This window comes from Drosophila teissieri, chromosome 3R, assembly GCF_016746235.2.
Source record: "Drosophila teissieri strain GT53w chromosome 3R, Prin_Dtei_1.1, whole genome shotgun sequence".
Taxonomy (NCBI): Eukaryota; Metazoa; Arthropoda; class Insecta; order Diptera; family Drosophilidae; genus Drosophila; species Drosophila teissieri.
The window spans coordinates 23657600-23679619 of record NC_053032.1 but is presented as its reverse complement, the minus strand read 5'-3'; the positions used below and the strand labels follow the sequence as shown (position 1 = coordinate 23679619).

At 43.0% G+C, this 22020-nt stretch overlaps 1 protein-coding gene across 1 annotated transcript; it reads left to right on the top strand.

The window, feature by feature from the left end:
* Positions 1-15496: 15496 nt before the first annotated feature.
* LOC122621282 lies at positions 15497-16458 on the top strand. Its single transcript, XM_043799100.1, has 2 exons — positions 15497-15840; positions 15891-16458. Exons 1-2 carry the CDS (start codon positions 15573-15575, stop codon positions 16118-16120), a joined length of 498 nt encoding a protein of 165 aa, XP_043655035.1. The 5' UTR covers positions 15497-15572; the 3' UTR covers positions 16121-16458.
* Positions 16459-22020: the final 5562 nt, after the last annotated feature.

The window sequence follows — 22020 nt, the reverse complement described above, 5'->3', positions numbered from 1 at the left end:
ATTGCATGGGAGATTTCATACCAAAAATCGCATGGGAGATTTCATACCAAAAATCGCATGGGAGATTTCATACCAAAAATCGCATGGGAGATTTCATATAAAATATCGCATGGGAGATTTCATACCAAAAATCGCATGGGAGAATTCATATTAAAAATCGCATGGGAGATTTCATACCAAAAATCGCATAGGAGATTCCATTTTAAAAATCGCATGGGAGATTTCATATCAAATATCGCATGGGAGATTTCATACCAAAAATCGCATGGGAGATTTCATATAAAATATCGCATGGGAGATTTCATACCAAAAATCGCATGGGAGTTTTCATACCAAAAATCGCATGGGAGATTTCATACCAAAAATCGCATGGGAGATTTCATATCAAAAATCGCATGGGAGATTTCATATGAAATATCGCATGGGAGATTTCATACCAAAAATCGCATGGGAGATTTCATACCAAAAATCGCATGGGAGATTTCATATAAAATATCGCATGGGAGATTTCATACCAAAAATCGCATGGGAGAATTCATATTAAAAATCGCATGGGAGATTTCATACCAAAAATCGCATAGGAGATTCCATTTTAAAAATCGCATGGGAGATTTCATATCAAATATCGCATGGGAGATTTCATACCAAAAATCGCATGGGAGATTTCATATAAAATATCGCATGGGAGATTTCATACCAAAAATCGCATGGGAGTTTTCATACCAAAAATCGCATGGGAGATTTCATACCAAAAATCGCATGGGTGATTTCATACCAAAAATCGCATGGGAGATTTCATATAAAATATCGCATGGGAGATTTCATACCAAAAATCGCATGGGAGTTTTCATACCAAAAATTGCATGGGAGATTTCATATAAAATATCGCATGGGAGATTACATACCAAAAATCGCATAGGAGATTCCATTTTAAAAATCGCATGGGAGATTCCATTTTAAAAATCGCATGGAAGATTTCATACCAAAAATCGCATGGGAGATTTCATACCAAAAATCGCATGGGAGATTTCATATCAAATATCGCATGGGAGATTTCATATCAAATATCGCATGAGAAATTTCATACCAAAAATCGCATGGGAGATTTCATACCAAAAATCGCATGGGAGATTTCATATCAAATATCGCATGAAAGATTCCATATCCCATATCGCATGGGAGTTTCCATACCAAAAATCGCATGGGAGATTCCATATCAAATATCGCATGGGAGATTTCATATCAAATATCGCACTGGAGATTCCATGTCCTATATCGCATGGGAGATATCATATCAAATATCGCTTCGGAGTTTCCATATAATTTTCCTGCCGGTTAGTTTATCTGGAGGTTAGTTTATCTGGGGGTTAGTTTATCTGGAGGTGCGTTTATCTGTAAACTAACCTCCAGATAAACTAACCCCCAGATAAACTAACCTCCAGATAAATCTCCCATGCGATTTTTGGTATGAAATCTCCCATGCGATTTTTGGTATGAAATCTCATATGCGATTTTTGGTATGAAATCTCCCATGCGATTTTTGGTATGAAATCTCCCATGCGATTTTTAAAAAGGAATCTCCCATGCGATTTTTGGTATGAAATCTCCCATGCGATATTTGATATGAAATCTACCATGCGATATTTAATATGAAATCTCCCATGCGATTTTTGGTATGAAAACTCCCATGCGATTTTTGGTATGAAAACTCCCATGCGATTTTTGGTATGAAATCTCCCATGCGATATTTTATATGAAAACTCCCATGCGATTTTTGGTATGAAAACTCCCATGCGATTTTTGGTATGAAATCTCCCATGCGATATTTTATATGAAAACTCCCATGCGATTTTTGGTATGAAAACTCCCATGCGATTTTTGGTATGAAAACTCCCATGCGATTTTTGGTATGAAATCTCCCATGCGATATTTTATATGAAATCTCCCATGCGATTTTTGGTATGAAATCTCCCATGCGATTTTTGGTATGAAAACTCCCATGCGATTTTTGGTATGAAATCTCCCATGCGATATTTCATATGAAATCTCCCATGCGATTTTTGATATGAAATCTCCCATGCGATTTTTGGTATTAAATCTCCTATGCGATTTTTGATATGAAATCTCCCATGCGATTTTTGGTATGAAATCTCCCATGCGATATTTTATATGAAATCTCCCATGCGATTTTTGGTATGAAATCTCCCATGCGATATTTAATATGAAATCTCCCATGCGATTTTTGGTATGAAATCTCCCATGCGATTTTTGGTATGAAATCTCCCATGCGATTTTTGATATGAAATCTCCCATGCGATTTTTGGTATGAAATCTCCCATGCGATATTTAATATGAAATCTCCCATGCGATTTTTGGTATGAAATCTCCCATGCGATTTTTGATATGAAATCTCCCATGCGATATTTAATATGAAATCTCCCATGCGATTTTTGGTATGAAATCTCCCATGCGATTTTTGATATGAAATCTCCCATGCGATTTTTGGTATGAAATCTCCCATGCGATTTTTGATAAGAAATCTCCCATGCGATTTTTGGTATGAAATCTCCCATGCGATATTTTATATGAAAACTCCCATGCGATTTTTGGTATGAAAACTCCCATGCGATTTTTGGTATGAAATCTCCCATGCGATATTTTATATGAAAACTCCCATGCGATTTTTGGTATGAAAACTCCCATGCGATTTTTGGTATAAAATCTCCCATGCGATTTTTGGTATGAAATCTCCCATGCGATTTTTGGTATGAATTCTCCCATGCGATATTTCATATGAAATCTCCCATGCGATTTTTGGTATGAAAACTCCCATGAGATTTTTTTATTTGAAATCTACCATGCGATTTTTGGTATGAAATCTCCCATGCGATTTTTGGTATGATATCTCCCATGCGATTTTTGGTATGAAATCTCCCATGCGATATATGATATGAAATCTCCCATGCGAATTCTGGTATGGAAACTCCCATGCGATATTTTATATGGAATCTCCCATGCGATATATGATATGAAATCTCCCATGCGATTTCTGGTATGGAAACTCCCATGCGATATTTTATATGGAATCTCCCATGCGATATCCGCAGATAAACTAACCGGCAGGCAAATTAACGTTCAGATAAACTAACACCCAGATAAACTAACCCCCAGATAAACTAACCCCCAGTTAAACTAACCGGCAGATAAACTAACCCCCAGATAAACTAACCCCCAGATAAACTAACCTCCAGATAAACTAACCGGCAGATAAACTAACCTCCAGATAAACTCACCCCCAGATAAACTTACCTCCAGATAAACTAACCCCCCAGTAATACTAACCCCCGGATAAACTAACCTCCAGATAAACTAACCGGCAGAAAAACTATCCCCCAGATAAAACTAACCGGCAGATAAACTAACCTCCAGATAAACTAACCCCCAGATAAACTAACCTCCAGATAAACTAACCGGCAGATAAACTAACAGGCAGGAAAATTATATGGAATCTCCGAAGCGATATTTGATATGATATCTCCCATGCGATATAGGACATGGAATCTCCAGTGCGATATTTGATATGAAATCTCCCATGCGATATTTGATATGGAATCTCCCATGCGATTTTTGGTATGGAAACTCCCATGCGATATGGGAAATGGAATCTTTCATGCGATATTTGATATGAAATCTCCCATGCGATTTTTGGTATGAAATCTCCCATGCGATTTTTGGTATGAAATTTCTCATGCGATATTTGATATGAAATCTCCCATGCGATATTTGATATAAAATCTCCCATGCGATATTTTATATGAAATCTCCCATTCGATTTTTGGTATGAAATCTCCCATGCGATTTTTAAAATGGAATCTCCCATGCGATTTTTGGTATGAAAACTCCCATGCGATTTTTGGTAAAAAACCTCCCCCGCGATATATTTAATATGAAATATATTTAATATGAAATCTCCCATGCGATTTTTGGTATGAAATCTCTCATGCGATTTTTGGTATGAAATCTCTCATGCGATTTTTGGGATGAAATCTCCCATGCGATATTTGATATGAAATCTCCCATGCGATATTTGATATGAAATCTCCCATGCGATTTTTTGTATGAAATCTCCCATGCGATATATTATATGAAATCTCCCATGCGATTTTTGGTATTAAATCTGCCTTGCGATATTTGATATGAAATCTCCCATGCGATATTTGATATGAAATCTCCCATGCGATTTTTTGTATGAAATCTCCCATGCGATATATTATATGAAATCTCCCATGCGATTTTTGGTATTAAATCTGCCATGCGATATTTCATATGAAATCTCCCATGCGATATTTCATATGAAATCTCCCATGCGATATTTCATATGAAATCTCCCATGCGATATTTCATATGAAATCTCCCATGCGATTTTTGATATGAAATCTCCCATGCGATTTTTGGTATGAAATCTCCCATGCGATTTTTGATATGAAATCTCCCATGCCATTTTTGGTATTAAATCTCCCATGCGATTAACCTCCAGATAAACTAACCCCCAGATAAACTAACCCCCAGTAAAACTAACCCCCAGATAAACTAACCCCCAGATAAACTAACCCCCAGATAAACTAACCGGCAGAAAAACTAACCCCCAGATAAACTAACCGGCAGATTTTTTTTTTTAATTTTTGCATTTTTGGTAAGGGGTACCATCATCAAATTTTGAAAAAATTGGCCAAAAATTAAAATTACCAAATTTGAACTCAAATCGATTGAGGGTGTAATTAGAAGTTTTTCGAGATATGCCATTCGATATTTGGACCAATATTTCCGAAGTTTTGGCCAAAAACCACATTATTTTTGAATAAAAACTGAGAAAAACGACTTTTAAGGAGAATTTAATTTTATATAGATACTATCTATGCAACTGTTGTTCAGTTTTTCTATAGAAAGCTCACATAAGAGCCAGAACATTTTGTTTAATATTTGCCTTTTTATACCCGTTACTCGTAGAGTAAAAGGGTATACTAGATTCGTTGAAAAGTATGTAACAGGCAGAAGGAAGCGTTTCCGACCATATAAAGTATATATATTCTTGATCAGGATCAATAGCCGAGTCGATCTGGCCATGTCCGTCTGTCCGTCCGTCTGTCCGTCTGTCCGTCTGTCCGTCCGTCCGTCTGTCCGTCTGTCTGTCCGTATGAACGTCGAGATCTCAGAAACTACAAAAGGTAGAAAGTTGAGACTAAGCATACAGGCTCCAGAGACATAGACGCAGCGCAAGTTTGTCGATTCATGTTGCCACGCCCACTCTAACGCCCACAAACCGCCCAAAACTGCCACGCCCACACTTTTGAAAAATGTTTTGATATTTTTTCATTTTTGTATTAGTCTTATAAATTTCTAACGATTTGCCAAAAAACTTTTTGCCACGCCCACTCTAACGCCCACAAACCGCCCAAAGCTGCTACGCCCACACTTTTGAAAAATGTTTTGATATTTTTTCATTTTTGTATTAGTCTTATAAGTTTCTATCGATTTGCCAAAAAACTTTTTGCCACGCCCACTCTAGCGCCCACAAACCGCCAAAAACTGTCACTGCTGAAGACTCCTTCGCACTTTCACTAGCTGAGTAACGGGTATCAGATAGTCGGGGAACTCGACTATAGCGTTCTCTCTTGTTGTATTTAAAGGCTTTGCACACGCACATTTTGTTCAGACAGTGCGTGACATGCCTGCAGTTCCCCAATCCATTCACAATTGCTGCCGACTGTATCCGTTTTGCTGTTGGCCAACTAAAAAGGGTTGCCAATGTCTGATTTTGATTATTTGTTTGAGCAAAGGTCATGAATCGTGCTGAGAAATCTAAACGAAATGACTCCAAATGAGTGTGGCAAATGAAGAATAATGTAATTCTGCATCAAAGAAGCGGCGAAGTGTTCGATTTATATGTGTTGCTTCTCAATTAAGTTGTTAATTTTAACGTGCAGCTATTAGGTCCCAAACAGGCCACCAACTACGGTTAGAATATCGTCACATCCCTCAGCACTTCCGGTGGCTACAGCATTTCGCAATTTGGCCAGCACCCAAAGGTATACGTGTCGCACTGGCCAGGACAAATGGCAAATGCCAAACGGCAAACGGCAAGCGGCAAGCGGCAATGGCAACCGAACGGCAAATGCCAGACATCATGGCCAATGGATGGCCGCTCATTTGGCGCTTAAAAATTATGGCCACATGTGGGCAGTAGCGCCGAAACCAAAGCGCAGACATCCACGCCTTGGCCATCGTGTTAACTGAATTTTGTTACTTCTGCAAGTTTATTGTGCCCACTGCTGTCGCAAGGATCCCCCCTTTATTGCATCCCCATTAAATTGCGTGTATGTGTTTGTGTGTGGGTGGCACAGGATGATGGGTGGTGGTTTAGGTTTAGTGGGTAATTGGTAGGCAGGCTGCATCGTGTGCAGAACACCTTGACTCGGGCTTTGATGTAAATAAGTAAATCGCCCGGCCAGGGGGGCGTATGGGTAATGTTAATGGGATACAAGTGGTGTGCGCCAGCGTGGAAGTGAGAGATGGAGCAAAACGCTCCAGACTGGGTCTGAATCGGAGCCTGTCTGGGCATATTTCATTGTTCCATGGCATTGTTCTTGCCGGGCTTACGGGAGCAACCCGCTTTTCAGGTGGCTTGTACAATGGTTTTAATGCTTTGTCACCAAAGGCAGTTTAGTGTAGGCCAAGTCGGGTGGCTGCTGCAAAATGGGTCAGAAAACAGGCGCTAAGTCTATTTAGAAAAATATAATTAAGATTAAAGACTTTAAATAATGCACCATAAAATGATAAAGTTTCTGGTAGAGCTTTGCAACTTATCCGCTTTCCATCGATTCATTGCACCCATTTAACTGCTCTCAGTTCTTGCACAATTCCTTATCGGTCTTGCAGCTTTTGTCTGCCTTCCGAGCAATTATTTATACCCTGAATCAGATGTAGTTCTAGATCATGACATCACTAAGCCAGCACCTGCATCTAGTTACCTTCGCTGGGCGTCCGAAAAACTGAATGGCTTTGTCTGCCTGCCTTCGCGTCCTTTGTTTTCCCCCGTGTGGGTGTGTCGGTGTATGTGTGTACTTTTGTGGTTGTGTGTGTGTGTTTGTGTGTGCGTGTATTATTGTTTTGGCTCTGTGTGTGAAGTGCGCTGCTTGAAATGCTGCACATGCCTGGAAAACCGCATGCCAGGGCTTAGAGGACCGCCGCAAATATTTCGGGGCTGCTTGGCCAGAGAAGCCCCATTCCACTTTCCACTGTTTTTCCTCCAGCTCAAATTTATGGTAGCATGAGCAGACCCACCTGTCCCGCCTTTCAGAGGCCAGCAGCACAATAAAATATTTTTTGCATTAGGCAAAAATTTGTTGAAAATATTTGCAGGTTTTTTTCTCCCTCCAGCTGACCAAAGAAGGGCAAAAGCAAAGTGGGGCCTTTTGGGGGCTGTGGGCCTGGCCAACGATGGGGCTCGGCAATTAGGGGTGCTTAAGGGTTAAAGTTGGGTTGGAGAGAGAGAGAGAGAGAGAGAAAGAGAGAGGGGACGGGAAGTTGCACATTAAGCGCTTCATTAAATATTTAAGTTTGACCTGCTGGCGCACGTACCACGCGGCGTATGCGTTATAAGAATGTAGTGGGTAGTTGGTAGTGGGTAGTGTTTTCGCTGGCGTTGCCTCTGTTGTTTCTCCACAAAAGAAGTGGATTTTTGTAGCTGGTGCAGCAGAAATAATGTTAAGTGCGGCCGCGAGCATGAAACTGACATGGTTTTCAGCGTTTTCGCATTTCCCTACCCACTCCACCCCCCCGCCATCTCTTTACCCCTTTTAGCCAGCAGTTTTCTTTTGCATTTTCACTGTGTAGCACTTGTGCGACGCTCGCAGCGAATCATCTTGCCTCATGTTTTGCCTTCTCTATCCTCTGCGAGTTACTGTTTTCTGTTTTTTTTTTGCTTTTTGTTTTTGCTCGGCATTTGGCCTGGCATTGAACCAGTTCGTCTCTATCAATTGGAGGTTCTGGGATTTGGATTTGGATTCTGATTCGGGTGTGTTGAACCAGCTCAAAGAGACTCCCTTTCTGCCCTGCTGCTCCTGACGCTCGAAACTTTTTGCGGCCCGCAATATGCATATTAAAATGGTGGGATCTCTTCTGTCTGATTGCCACTGCACAGGGCCCGTCTGCCTTTCACTTTGTATCAGCCTCCCGCCTCCCACAAGTCGGTCGCAAATTAAAAACCACGACTAACGACTAGGTGAGCACCCACCTCCATCTCCTAGATCCTGGGTCCTAGGTCCCCGGATTCGCACATCGCTGCGAACCCGACAGCTTTCATATTCCGTGAGCAGGTTTGCAGCTCTCCAGACTGGCGAACACTTAACCGGTTTCTGTGGCCGCTTCCCTTCCTGCCAACGCCTACATTTGCTCATTTGCCGCACTGACTTTTTGGGTCACATCCTTTGGGAGCAATGCGTCAAAATCAGTGTCAACGCGCAGCGGGCTGCTCCTTCGCTGTATCTCTTCCTGCACTGCAAGAAAAGTTAAATGCATTTCGTAACTTTACTATTAATATCAATCTAAAGGTATTTTGTGAAAGTATTTGATTAGATATTATAGAACTTATTTTCTGTGGTTCATCAGTTCAAAATAGATGCTACCCATTGACTAACTCATAACTCCTTCTAACCTCGTTAGAGCTTTAATCAACTATTAAAATAATTTAAAAATTAGTTACGTCATGACCAGGTTTTTCTCCCTGTGCACCTCCTCGTTTTATCTTATTCTGGCAGTGTGCGTGTTAAAAAATTAATTTCTGCCGTTATGCAAACCGCTCTTAGCTCGCACTCCCTATTCGCTGCCAACTCGCAGCCAGAAATTGGCATAGTTCGCCTTTTGAAGGTTGGCAATAAATTGCCGAAAAAATTGTGGAGAAAAGGGGGGAAAGGGGGATAGAGAATCCTGCTGCAGTGTCGTTACCTTGGGGCTTATCGCGTAATGTCTTCATGGGCGTGGCTGGCAAATGGCAACCGGCTGCCAGGCGTTTATCGCACAACTCGCTTAAGCGAAAAGGCCAAAATGCCTGATTTCATAAATAGTTTGGCCATTTCGATCGACCGCTTTTGGCGACGGGGGTATTTCGTGATTAATGCAACGGCAATCCGAGCAGATAGATTTAATGGGTGACGAAGGCACCTTCGCGTCCTTAACGATCCTTCATAACTGTTCGCTGCGTTTTTGAAGTGCAAGTGCGCGGCTCCTTCACAAAACTTGCTTTATGGCCGTCGTTGATGACTTGAATAATAATCATAATAATAACAAGGACGAGCTGTGACAAAAGCACACCTGCCGCACACAGCCACACTCACCTGCAGCAACGCGTTGCAACGTTGCAACGTGCACTCCACACCCACACAGACACACTGGCGACGGCAGGTGCGCGTGCACTTGTGTTGGTGAGTTTCGTGCCTGTTAGGCTGCCACTCCCACTTCCACTCTCGCTCCCCGAAAAACGCCCATGACGGCACTTGAAGTGTGTTTAAAGATAAAAATGCAGTTTATCCTCTTTTCACTGCAACTAACTGCAGCTGTGTGGGTGCCTGTATGTGTGTGTATGTGGGTGTGTGTGGGTGTATGTGTGTATATCCAAGCTTTTTGGGCTGCTGAGTGCTTTAGAAAGAATTTTTGTTTTTGTCCACACATTCTGGCTGGCTTGTGTTTTCTGTGTAGGCTGCTTCTGCCCGCCTGCCACGCCCATCGGCCACTCGTGCCGCGCCCATTTAGTCCACTGCCCCAGCTGAGACTTTCCCGCGCCTGAATACTTTTCAATAGTTCTTCAATAGTTCGCCGTCAACACTCTTTCAATCTGCACCTTCCCCCATCTCCATCCACATGCACATCCACTTTCCACTTTCCACCATCCATTTTCATTCAGCAAGGATGCAGTGTGGATTTCTCCTCGGCGGCTTTGTTCGCTCCTCTGAAAGGATATCTGCACTCGTTTGGAGCGCAGAGAACTCGAGTGCGAAGTTGTCCGCCATTCAGGATAATCCATATTTGGGTTATGGGCAAATTTAATTGATTTAAGATAAGGTTGCAATGAGTTTCAAGGTAAGCAATCTAGATTCGTCGTAGATAATAACGACTTTTATCTACCAGCACTTCAATTACATTATAATGTATAAAAATATACGAAGAAAGTGCACTCCATGAATGGAATTAAACTGCTAACTTGATGTTACGTACGCTTGAACATAAAGCAAACAATTCGGAATAATCAAATGGAAAACAGCCAAGGAAGGCATAATAAAGTCAGCGAATTACGGGGCCAAGACAACAATCAAACACAATCAGCGAATGTCTACAAAAAAATTGAATTTTGATTTGGATCCTGGCCCCCGCTAATAATGAAAATCAATTGGGGGGCGCATGCCATTTTAAGCGGAAGTCCACAAGAAACAAATGGCTAATAAAAATGCGTAATTTTGCATGAAATAGGATACATTTTGCCTATGCGCAGCGGGCATAAAATTATATGAAATATAAATGAGAAAAAGTTGTTATGAATATGAAATGAGAGAAGTTTTCGGATAGATGCCGCTGCCGCTGCCGCTGCCGCTGCCGCTGCCGCTGCCGCCCCGTCGCCATTTCAACAATCAAAATAAATATTTAAACATAATCGGACCCACAATTAGCTGGAGACTAACCCTTCTTCATCTTTTTGCCAGGTTTTGTGGTAAAAGCAAATTAGACTCCGCCATCCCGCCCCTCCCTCGCCAACCAGCTGCAATTGGCCTTCATTTGCGAATGAGCAAATAAGTGAGTTAACTGTAATATCGGGCTAGTAATCATTAATAATTTATGGCCAATAGGCCGTAGTCGGGTCTCCCCTTTTCTCCCTCTCTGTTACCAACGCTCATAAGCCAGGTCCAAGTAGGCGGGCTGGATGGCCGGAAGGGGCGTGGCCAAAGCCAGGGGTCAGGGGTCAAGAGTTAAGTTGAACCGAGTGGCACTTTGGCCCGACTGCCGCTGCCGCTGCCAGGCACTTGACGTTTGGTAAAGCAAATTTTAAATAGCACAAATACTTGTTCTCCTTTTTGTTGTAGTTGCTGTTGTTGTACTTGTTTTTGTTGTTGTTATTGTTTTAGTTGTTGTTGTGCCAGTTTCTGTTTGACTGGCAACAATTGACCGGGGTCCTCGTCTCTTAACCCATTGAAGCCAGCGACTGCAGGTACAAATGAAATGTAAATAATTTAAGAGGAATAAGTTTAACGGCCAGCACCTGGGTTTCTTGTTGATCTTTCAATTTGCTGAAGAAATAGCGAGAAATCGCAGCAATCAGAGCAATGAGCACAGTGAATGGAAGTCCAGTAACCAAATGATTTTCCCACCATTGAGTCGTTTAAAAGGAGAAACAAAATAAATTTAATTAGTGAATTGAGCCCACTTCAATAGGATGTTTCTATAAGTCATTTTAAAGATTCTTTCCTTTTACAAATAAGTTGTAAGTTGCCTAAGTTTAAGGCATACAAACAGCGAGTGTGTTTTGGATTCAGTAATGTAATGAGCTGGTGTGTTGAAATATGATTAAATAAGAGGCCAAGTTAATGATGGCGACTTCCGTTTAGCAGCTTTCATTGTCTCTCATTCAGGCTTTTTCGCAGAATTCCCCATATTTCTGCTTTTGCCTGGCATTACTCACGTTCACGTTCATTGCAGGCGTACGTGCTAATGCCGGCATATTGATAGAAATCCTGTAAATATCCTGTCAACACGCCGCATCAGGCATAAGGCAGCAGGCAGCAGGCAATGAGGGGAAGGCACAACACGGCAGCCATTTGGCAGGACGAAAAGGACTCTCGAGTGGGAGTGGCCATGGAGGCCATGGAGGCCACGGCAGTCACACGCTAATAGCGACAGCTGCACGTCGTCGGCGATAACAGGATACAACATTAAAGCACCGTCAGATTTATTTTTAAAGAGGCCCCCACTTCGCAGCGACCGCCCATCTGGCAGCTTAAGACATCAAATTATGACAGGTTGTGGCTGTTTTCGAGGTACTCTACGTACTCTACGTACCACGATTCCATGATGGATTCCGCCAGCTTCTCGGCTTGGTTGGCATGGCTACACCGAGCTGCTTAGGCACACTGAAGCGATGAAGTGTCTACAAGGGTTGGTCTGCTTCCATGCAATATAATCTCTGACTACTATTAAAAATTAAAAATATATATATTTCCACTTCCTTGTTAAGAGATAAGAACTAGCGCTAAATAACACTGTATCCTTGCATATTAGGTTACTTGCTTAGGGCGCTGTTCTTTCTAGTAAGCAAGAGAATCAGAAAATCTTATTTATTGACTGCAAATTTTTCTATTCACTTTTCCGCTTCTAAAGATTGCAGTTGGCAAGTTTTCATTGTGCAAAACTAAAGTTGCAGATAACATTCAAGTACACTCCACAACGGCAGCAATATAAATTCAAGTCTGGCTTATCAGCGCGGGGAAATGAAGTAGTCTAGTGATTACAAAAATAATATTCCCTCCCGCTCCTCCTCTTCGCCGCCCCCGGTTCGGTTTTAATACTGCAAGTTTCCCTTTCTTTTAAGCTGATCCCGAGTCTTATCAGCACACTCCAGTAAGCAGCTGCTCCAACCTGCCTCGTCGTCCTCATCGCAGCTCGTCCGCTGGCGCAACTTTAGCTGCACATTTTTGTATTCCTCTTCCTGGAATTTCACTTTATTATAAAATATTGAAGATGTACACAATACAAAATAAGTAAGAAAGGAAAGAATGAAAATCGCAGGTAGAGGCAGAGGCAACTGAAAAAAGGAAATCGCCTCCCCCGAAAGACAGACGAGACGGAGGAGACTCCCCCCCGGTGGCGCCACTCCCCTCCGCGACTTTGAGTAATGACAGCAGCTGCTCTAATCGAAAACGTGTTTAAGTAGCTACCTGAAGCATTTAATAATGCGAAATAAAAGCGGGCAGGACCAAAGGCACCAAAGGCGGAAAATGCCAAAAGTCGTAGGCGTGGCCATAATTGCGCGGCACGGCGTATCGCCATTTTGAAGTTAGTTACGAAAGACAATGGCCGCTGCGAGCGGAAACGGAAACGGAAGCGGCGGCTTCATTTTGCTGTTTTGTTGTCTGTCATTCGCCGTCAGCCCCTTTAAGTTCTGTACGTGCGGTTGCTTTGCGGTTTGGCTTGTAGTTGTAAGTATTCTCTGTGTTGCTGAGTCCTGGACTCTGTATGTGTGTGTGTGTGATAAACATAATAAACATTCTTATCCCGAGCGGAGAGGCATACACGGGCTTAGTGTCTAACAAATGTGCGCCGTGTGACAACGGCAGCGACGAGAGTCGCAGGGCAAGGTGCCGCCTGCGGTCTTCACATAGGCATGCGTGTATGTGCACTGAGAGAAACTTTTAGTTGAAATCTTTATAGACTATTAAGGCCATGGATTGACTCAAAATATCAAGCATACTTTAGCATATTTGTGTCGCTTTAACTTTATATATAATATAAGAAAATGTTTTAAAACTATTTTAGATTGGTAAACTGTAAACGCCCATTTAATTTCTCTCAGTGCGCTGCCCCCTCGTCCCTACCGAAACGCGTGTGTGTGTGTGTGTGAGTAAGCGGAATGAACGGTAATCCGTCGTGTTTTGAATAACAAAATTTCCCGTACGAGATTGTTGCACACTGGAATTCGCCCGGACCGCTAACAAACCGCAAGCAATGTCAAGTGGCACGAGGTGGAAACAAAAGACACAAGAAGGAACTACGACAAAAAAATGCCATGTCCTGGGCCACGCCCAAACCAAAACCGCACTCACACACACACACATGCAACTTCCCTTTTTGTGTCCTCAAACACAACACAAAAAAATAAAGGGAAAAGGGAAAAACGAACACTCAAAGGATAAGGTATATCCTGGCCAAGTCGCGCACGCACATTTCGCACAAATTCCCGTCGAGTTTGTCAATAAAAGTAAAGAACCCGACAGCCTTTAGGCCCACTTCCCATTGCGTGACAATCGGCACCTGGTCTCAAAAACACACAAACTGGCGAAAGGGCCGCCCAATAATTGATCATAACATAATTCCCAGCCTATCAAATGTGAATCATTCATTTATTCTTGGGATTGCCTGCGTGGGGCTCTGCATAGGTTGGCAAAGTTGACTTTTCAGTTTAAACTGTGTTTGTTATTCATCAGCTTACATCTTTGATGATGATCTCTCCTTCCAAAGAGAAGGGGTTACTTTTGTCAATATTTATGAGGCACTGAGAAAGGTTAAGTGTAAAATATACAGCTTAAATTCTAATGAAATGCATTTTGTATGCCAATGTAATGCAAGTAAGTTGCAGCAGAAAAGCTGGAAAATGTATTTCTGTATGACCTATTCTATAGGGTATCTATATCTTCGACTTCTTTGTGCAAGCAGGTGCCTAAACTATGCGCCTCGCTTTTCAATTTCATACTCGATTCGCTTTCTCCTGGAAAGCTTTCGCTTTCTGTTTTCTGTTTCTGCGACTGCCTCTCTTCGTGCTGGTGTATTAATGGCATTTATTATTTTCTCGTTACACGTTGACTTTTGTGCGGCAATTTCTCAAGGCGGACGCCTCCTTGTGCCTCAGAAGCGCAACAAACGATAACAGCTGACAAGGATAAAGTGCAAACGCTGTCATCGGGAGTGGGCCCGAATAGCAAAAGTACAAGTAGTTGGCCTGGGCACCTGGACAGCCAGGACAGCCAGGAACCATCGTGTAACCATCTGTGAGGAGATCCTGTGTCTGGCTGCTCGACTTCGGATTTGGCCTGTGCCGGCAGTTTTTCTTCATTTCGAGCAAATCTGCGGGACTAGCGATAAAACACTTGGCACCGCGCCTTGTTTGGCCTTTAAATTTAAATTTATATCGCCCGACAAGCCGGCAAAAGCGCCGCATCGCTGGGGAAATGGGTCGCGTTTAGTTAATTGGACTGGCTGATGAATTGTTGAGCCGTTGGCAAATTAACCCTCATCAGGTTCGGAGGGCTCGCCTCGACACCTCCCTTATCCTTCTTATCCTTGTGCGGATTGCTTACTCCTCTCCTCCGGCCGCCGCTCACATGAACACGCACGTAGGACAGGTGACGGGGCAGATAAATTGCGGCTGATATATTTTCACACAAATGAAAAATAGACAGGAAAAAAACGTAGCTACAAGTACTGTTTAACTTTCTGGGGCAAATTTATTTATTTATTTTTTGGGTCAAATGGAAATGGAAATGCTTGGCAATTACAATTTTATCTCGCATTTCCTCGAATTCAATTGCAGCGGAATTATTTAGGGATGCTGAATTTATTAGGGATTCAATTCGAAAATACTTTCACCATGTATGAAATAATTGTTTACTAAAGGCGAACATCATTTTTACAATACCTGTCTGTAATAAGATTCGAATATGAACCAAGCTTTATTCACATAACAGCACTAGCACAGAGCAATCTTTCAGAAAAACACACACACAAAAACTTTACACACTAGATTTTTGATAAAAGACATGCTGACCGGAAAATGTCTGGTAGTGTGTTTAATTGTATATTTATGCTATGTAGGACTAGGCGGCGCATCGCAGGACGAAGACGAGCTGCGGATGGCAGGACCAAAGTGCTCGAGCTGCATGAAAATTCAGCGCAAATGTACCGTGTCGCATTCTGGCCTGTTTTGTAAAAATAAAACGGATAAGGAAAAGATACTGTTTTCAACGAACAAGGGCAGACGATTGTACCATTTGCCCGAGTGTGTTCCGCAGAAGTATAACGTTACGGGTAAGTAACTCCGATGCGATAAAGCACATCACAACTAATGTGTCTTAAAGGTCCGATTTTGGACTGGTGCTGTCTGTGGTCGCCGAAGCTGGGCTGCCAGCAATTGGCCGGAATCTACTACCAAAACCAATCGCGCCGGAAGGACACCTGCGACATTTGCCTGCACTCCTGCGCCTGCGATGAGGATAGGAACGGGGTGGTCAAGTGCACGCCCATGGCCAAATGGCTAGCTGCTTTGGGGATTCTGGTCCTGCTGTCGGGGTCTTATCGCCGTTCTTGAGATGCGCTGCTTTGCATATCACTGGAAATTCAATAAAGTTGCCTGCATGGGGGAATTCCGAGTGGTCGGGCATACATACCAGAAAAACAAAGTGGCCATTGCACTAAGCCAAGGCGAATACAAATCAAGTCAACAATGGGTCGGTCTGCCACTGTCCCCCAGCGACACGGTGCACATGACTCTGGCCAGAAGGGGAACGGGCGAATGGCTTATTGTTTCTGTTGATTTTTCCCAGCGAGTGCCAGTGCTGAGCGATATTCAGAAGGTTAACTAACCTGATATATGGAGTATGTTCGAGTTATGTTGGAATTCCAAGAACACATTGTTAATCAACAGCAGTCCAAGAAATAATTCGATATTAGCGAAATGCTAACCAAATATAGTGATCAACTCGAGTTGTCAGTGTTTTCCATATGGCATCTGTTACTTCGCGGCAAAGTAGGTGCTTCAATCCGTAGGGTGTGAATATATGTAAACACGAATGGAGATGAACCAAAATTGGGGCAAGCGTTCCCTTTTCGAGTCAAAGTCCCAGAGTGGAGCCCGGCCTTTGTCTGTCAGTTCATTGGCCCATTTCCAACTCCTATGTTGCCCAGCTGCAGCGCCCAAAATGCAAATGAGCAACTCTGGATCTGGTTCAGATTCCTACTATGATTCTGGAGCTGGACACTGGGATGGTGGACGCTGGATGCTGTGTGCTGTGTGCTGCATGCTGGCCATTGGCCAAAAGGGGAATGGGGCCGAAAGCGAGCAGCCGAACACTACGAACATTAAGCAGAGTGTGGCCAACTTTAAACGAACCGAAAACTGGGAACTGGGAACTGAGAACTGAGAACCGAGTGCCGACAGCATAACCCGACCCACTGCGTTTGTTATATTTTATTTACTAAGTGCAAATGTTGTTTGCAGTCATTGAAATTGAAACAAATATATGTATATACGCACGCACACCAGCACATAAAACCGAAAAATAAGAGCCCAAAACGAGACACACACACAAAGACGGGGGAAAAGCCTAAGCCATTTGTAGCCCTTTTGTGAGCAGCAACAAACACGCAAACTTAGCTGCCTCATCATGCCGCCATTAATGTGCATGTGTGTGAGTGCGAGTGCGGGGCACCTCTCGCTTTCCGTGAAAGTGTGTGTGTGTGTTTGTGTAAAAGTTATAGTAAAAGCGAGACGCACGTATTTTAATATGTGCCCCAAAGCAGAAGAAAAATCGCACGTACGTGACTTCATTTGCTCAGCTCTGTCCCATTGCCTCTGGCCTCAACTGTCCTGTCCTTTTCCCACTGTGCCTCCTTTTTGGCCAGAGTTGCCATCGATCCTGCGATTTGGTCCTGCGAGCCGGATTGCCAGGCCGCGAGATGTCCGCGGATTATTTGCCACTAATTTGCAATTACAAAGGGTTTTAAGAGCTCCGACTGCCGATTACATGCCATCCACAATTTCAACGGTTTATGTAAGTGTTTCACGATTAACCAGAATCCTTTCATTGGAAGTTTGAATGCCCACTCAGTGGGTATTATTTAAAGTTATTTATGTTGGCTTAATAGAAAAACAAAACAATTTATTTGGTGACTATTTATCGAGCTTAATAATAATTAAAGCTGATGATGCACTAAAAAACCAATTTGTGTGTTTGAAGCAATAATTTAAATAAAGCAAATATCTAAGAGCCATACTTATGGCTGGAAAAAACATAAATGCATTTAAATTAACCAACGATATTTATGCAAAAATAATTATATACTTAATGAGCACTAGTTAACTTGACTAGCTAAATTCCAATTTTAATCTATTTTTAATCGCCACTAATCAAATGGATTGCATCTAAAATAAAGCTTCGCCCTTTTATGGCCTTTAATGCTACGAATTAGGATTGGCATGAACTTTGCGTCTCACCCGATTGACTTGTTCCCCCATCTCGCACATCTCGCACACCTCGCACAGGAATATGATTTTGTCGTGTCCTGTCTGCTTCTATTCTGATCCTTTGGCCCCCTGCCAATTCGTCCTCTTAACCTTTTCCAGTGCTATCCCTGTTGGGCAAGGACGAATCAATAGCGTCTGGCTGGCTGACTGGCTGGCTGGCTGGCGGATCAGTCGTCTGTGGGCGCTCGTGCGTGCGACACATGTTTTAATTAATAAATGCCATTGTCAAATCACCTGACATTAGGCCAGGACATCGAGGTCCTGAAAAATGCGTCTCATAAGTTATCGACGTAGGTCCTTCCCTCCGAGTACAGGACTTTGGGTAGGCGCAGTGCCACCGGACCGTACGAAATTAGCGTCATTATGCCAGAAACAGTTGCACGGCTGCCAGCTATCCTTACCCTTCACATGTATATCCCTATGGATAGATATATATTTGTCTAATAACAACAACAATCATGCCTAATGCTGATGATGATGGGCACGCACTGAAAGCAGATCAAACGTAGAGCACGATAAACCAAATTGGGCGAATATACACATCCACACATATACATATGGTGATGCCGTGTTTTAGACGTGTGTGTGTGTGTTTATATGGGTGTGAGTGTGTGTGTTTGTGTGTCGCACGTAGCGGATAAATGGCCGCGCTGCCTGGCGGCCAAACAGCCGAAAAGTAGGCAACATTGCGACTTTCGCAACTGCATAGCCATCTTTTATCCCCATACCTTATAGCCATACTCATAGCCATAGTCATAGTCATTCCCCTGCTCCGCCGAATGTATCTCTTTATTTGCACAGTATTTACATGATGTGCTTGCGGATTTTATTTATTTATTTTTGTGGCTCGCCTCCTTTCGGTTTTTCGGTCTTTGCTGGGCCCAAAGTCGCTTGAACTGGGCGCTGAGCTCATTAGGGCCATATAAATCAAGCGATGTATTTATTTTTATTTATGAACCGCAGCTGTGACGCCTCACACACACACACATACACACACAAAGGGAAAAGAGGGCGGGGCTATGGCCAATTTAGTGGCCACAGACAAATTGCTTTAGATTTGTATGCCCTACAAAGTGGGCTCACTAATTGGAAACTATTATGAAAGATACCCTGACCCTTGCGAACCATATATTTTCGGGATTTAAATGAGCAGGGTATTGGACATTCGGCTTAGGTCGGCCAGTACTTCAGCCCTTGTTTCTTATTCACGGTATTATTACAGGCCGAGCCGAATAATGAGTGTCCTTAGCCTGGGGCCATAAAATATGTGTATGCAAGTGGATGTGGCCCCGGCCCTCACGTACATAAACGCCTTTATATGTTTGGCCGAAAATCGATTATTTAAAATAATAAACGTGGAAAAATGCCGAAATTGTTCGCACATGAAGCAATCAGGCCCGCGAAACCCACAAACAAACCCATAACAAAAACAGACGATATCGTGGTGCTCGGATCGGATATGGAAATATTGAAATATTGGAATAGGGGCCAAGATTGAGGAGTGTGGGTGGGTGCACATAGAAGCGAACGGGCGAAACAGTTGATTGAATATTTGCGCATCGTAATCATTGAAATGTATGGCATTCCAATTGACGTGAAAGGTACAACAACAGCCATAAAATGAAATAAAAGCAACGAAATGCTGGGCACGAAGAACAAAGCCACGTGTTTTAAATATGATTTGGTGGATTTATATCCCTACTTTGCATTTGCGGCTCATTAATTTTATTTGCTCGCCTCCGAGTACAAATACGGATAATCAAGGGACGGCTTATGATTGAATCGCAGCGGCTCAAATAGCCATCAATCATGTGCGTGTAACATAATCAATCGAAAAACACCGAAGGCTCTTTGCTAATTGAATTCCTTTAATTGCCATCGATCTATTTCGCATCGTTGGGAGTTGTGAGTTGGGAGCAAAAACCCTAAAATTTGCCTAAGCAGCAAATTTATATGCCACAAATCTGGCAAACATTTAAATGCGCCCACATAAAATGTAAATTAAATTGCCTCCCATGTGGCATAATAAACTCATTTGATGCAGCATCCAAAAATGCTTCTATCTACGGCGAAGTCCTCTTGCCACCTGCAAGACAAAGGTTTGATTTATGCGATTGCCGAGACGAGAGGCCATAACTTTGTGTGTCATGTCGGCAATGTCGCTCGATTTCTTCTCGGCCTCTTGGTGCTGGCCTGCTGATAGTGTTTTGTATTTTTGGCCCAAACTACCCAAACTACACGCACTCAAAGCGAAACTCAAACTCAAGCCGACAGACCCAAACAAACTGGCGCACTGTGCGGCGATAAAAACTCGGACCACGCAGGAGACAGTTAACCAACCTCAAAGGGCATGTAACGCACACAGATACGTGGCCACTCTGAACCCGGCTGACAGTTGTTCAAAGTTATGCTGTTGTAGTTGTAGCTATATCCAGATGACATTCACCAGATATAAGGCTCACACACACACACAAACTCACACACAGACGCTGAATATTACGAGCTGTTTTTTTTTTGCGGGCGAAAAAGTTTGCTACGCTCCCGCCAGTTTTTTTTTGCTTTGATTTTGGGCGGCAGCAAAAAGGGACACAAGTAATTGAATTTCAATCGCAAAACCCGCACACACCCTAACATGCTCACACACACACTCACACACACATGCACAGTCTAGCAATTGCTCGTGCATATGTACATACATATATGCAGTACACAAAGTGAAACGACAAACAACTCGTAATGCGGAATTTTCATATTAAATCTGCTTTTCAGCAGCCGCTCAAATACACTCGATGCCAGCGAGTGTGTGTATTTTGCGCATCTTTTCGAGTGAGTTGAAAATAATGGCAATTTAATTCAGGGTCACTAATTTTTCTGCCACATCGCACAAGAAGACCGCATCACCAGCCACCATCGCCATCGCCATTCGACTCAAGGCGGCAAGCGAGTGGCGAAAGGCAACATTGCTCATACGCCACGTTGACAGCTTTCGGTTGCGTATGTGCGCGTGTGTTGGTGCCCTGGTGCCTTGGAATTACTGGCTGACTTCTTAAGCTGTTTAATCTAATGTAGCGCAACGCTGGCACTCCAGGCCAGCGGACTGAAAGCCAAACACCAGCAGCCACTTTTAAGCACTTTGAAACTCATTTCCTACCCTCAGCCACATTGACATGCACACAACTATGCGTGGGTGTAGGTGATCCGCTTTGTGAGTGTGCGTGTGCTGGGACTAGGGTAGTTCGAATTTTTTATATTAATATAAAAACATTTATGCTGCTTTATCTAGATATGATAAAGTATTATTAAAATCCACAGCGATAGAAAAAGTACTTAGCAAGTACAACAGATTTACTACTTATAAAGTTAAAGTTATATTCAGTATAATTTTGTAAATATTTCTGCTATCAAAAATATGTGGCTTTTTAAAGAACTAACCACTCTAGTGAGACTGCGAGTCAGGGTTAGTACTGGTGCGGGTGTGCTGTCAATATCAACTTGAGTTCTAGGGCCTAAGCTCCGCTTGTTGGCCGCTTCTTCCGGTCACACATATGGTCAGACATAGGACCTCAGTTGCGGCCTGGCCACTCTAAGCCAGCACTTTAAATTGGCCGTAAGTCAGGGGAAATAGACAAAAAGTAAATTCGGCAGGGTTCGCTCTGGCGAACAGCGGATACCCTTCAGTAGTTTAGCCACCCCCCAAGAAGCGGGCCGTCTGGGAAAGAGCTCGATCGAGTTAAGTGGTCGACTACGAGGCGAAAAAGCCCGCACTTTGATGTATATAAATAGCCCATCCAGCGGAGCATCGATCTGCCCCGCCCCCCTAATTGATGGCCGCATTTATAGTCGACCTTCATCTTCATCTTCATCCTTCGGCGCTCAACTCTCAACTTTTTTGCAGTGCGCTGGCTGTTTACTTAGCCGACCGCTGTCCTTTTTCGGGCCCATTTGGGCGACGTTTCCGTTCATTT

What these genes read in the sequence shown, in the direction of transcription:
- LOC122621282 (XM_043799100.1), top strand. Translation starts at nt 15,573, where the DNA reads ATGCTGACCGGAAAATGTCTGGTAGTGTGTTTAATTGTATATTTATGC. An exon ending in GCAGAAGTATAACGTTACGG is followed by an intron (nt 15,841 to 15,890) that starts GTAAGTAACTCC and finishes TGTGTCTTAAAG; the next exon opens with GTCCGATTTTGGACTGGTGC.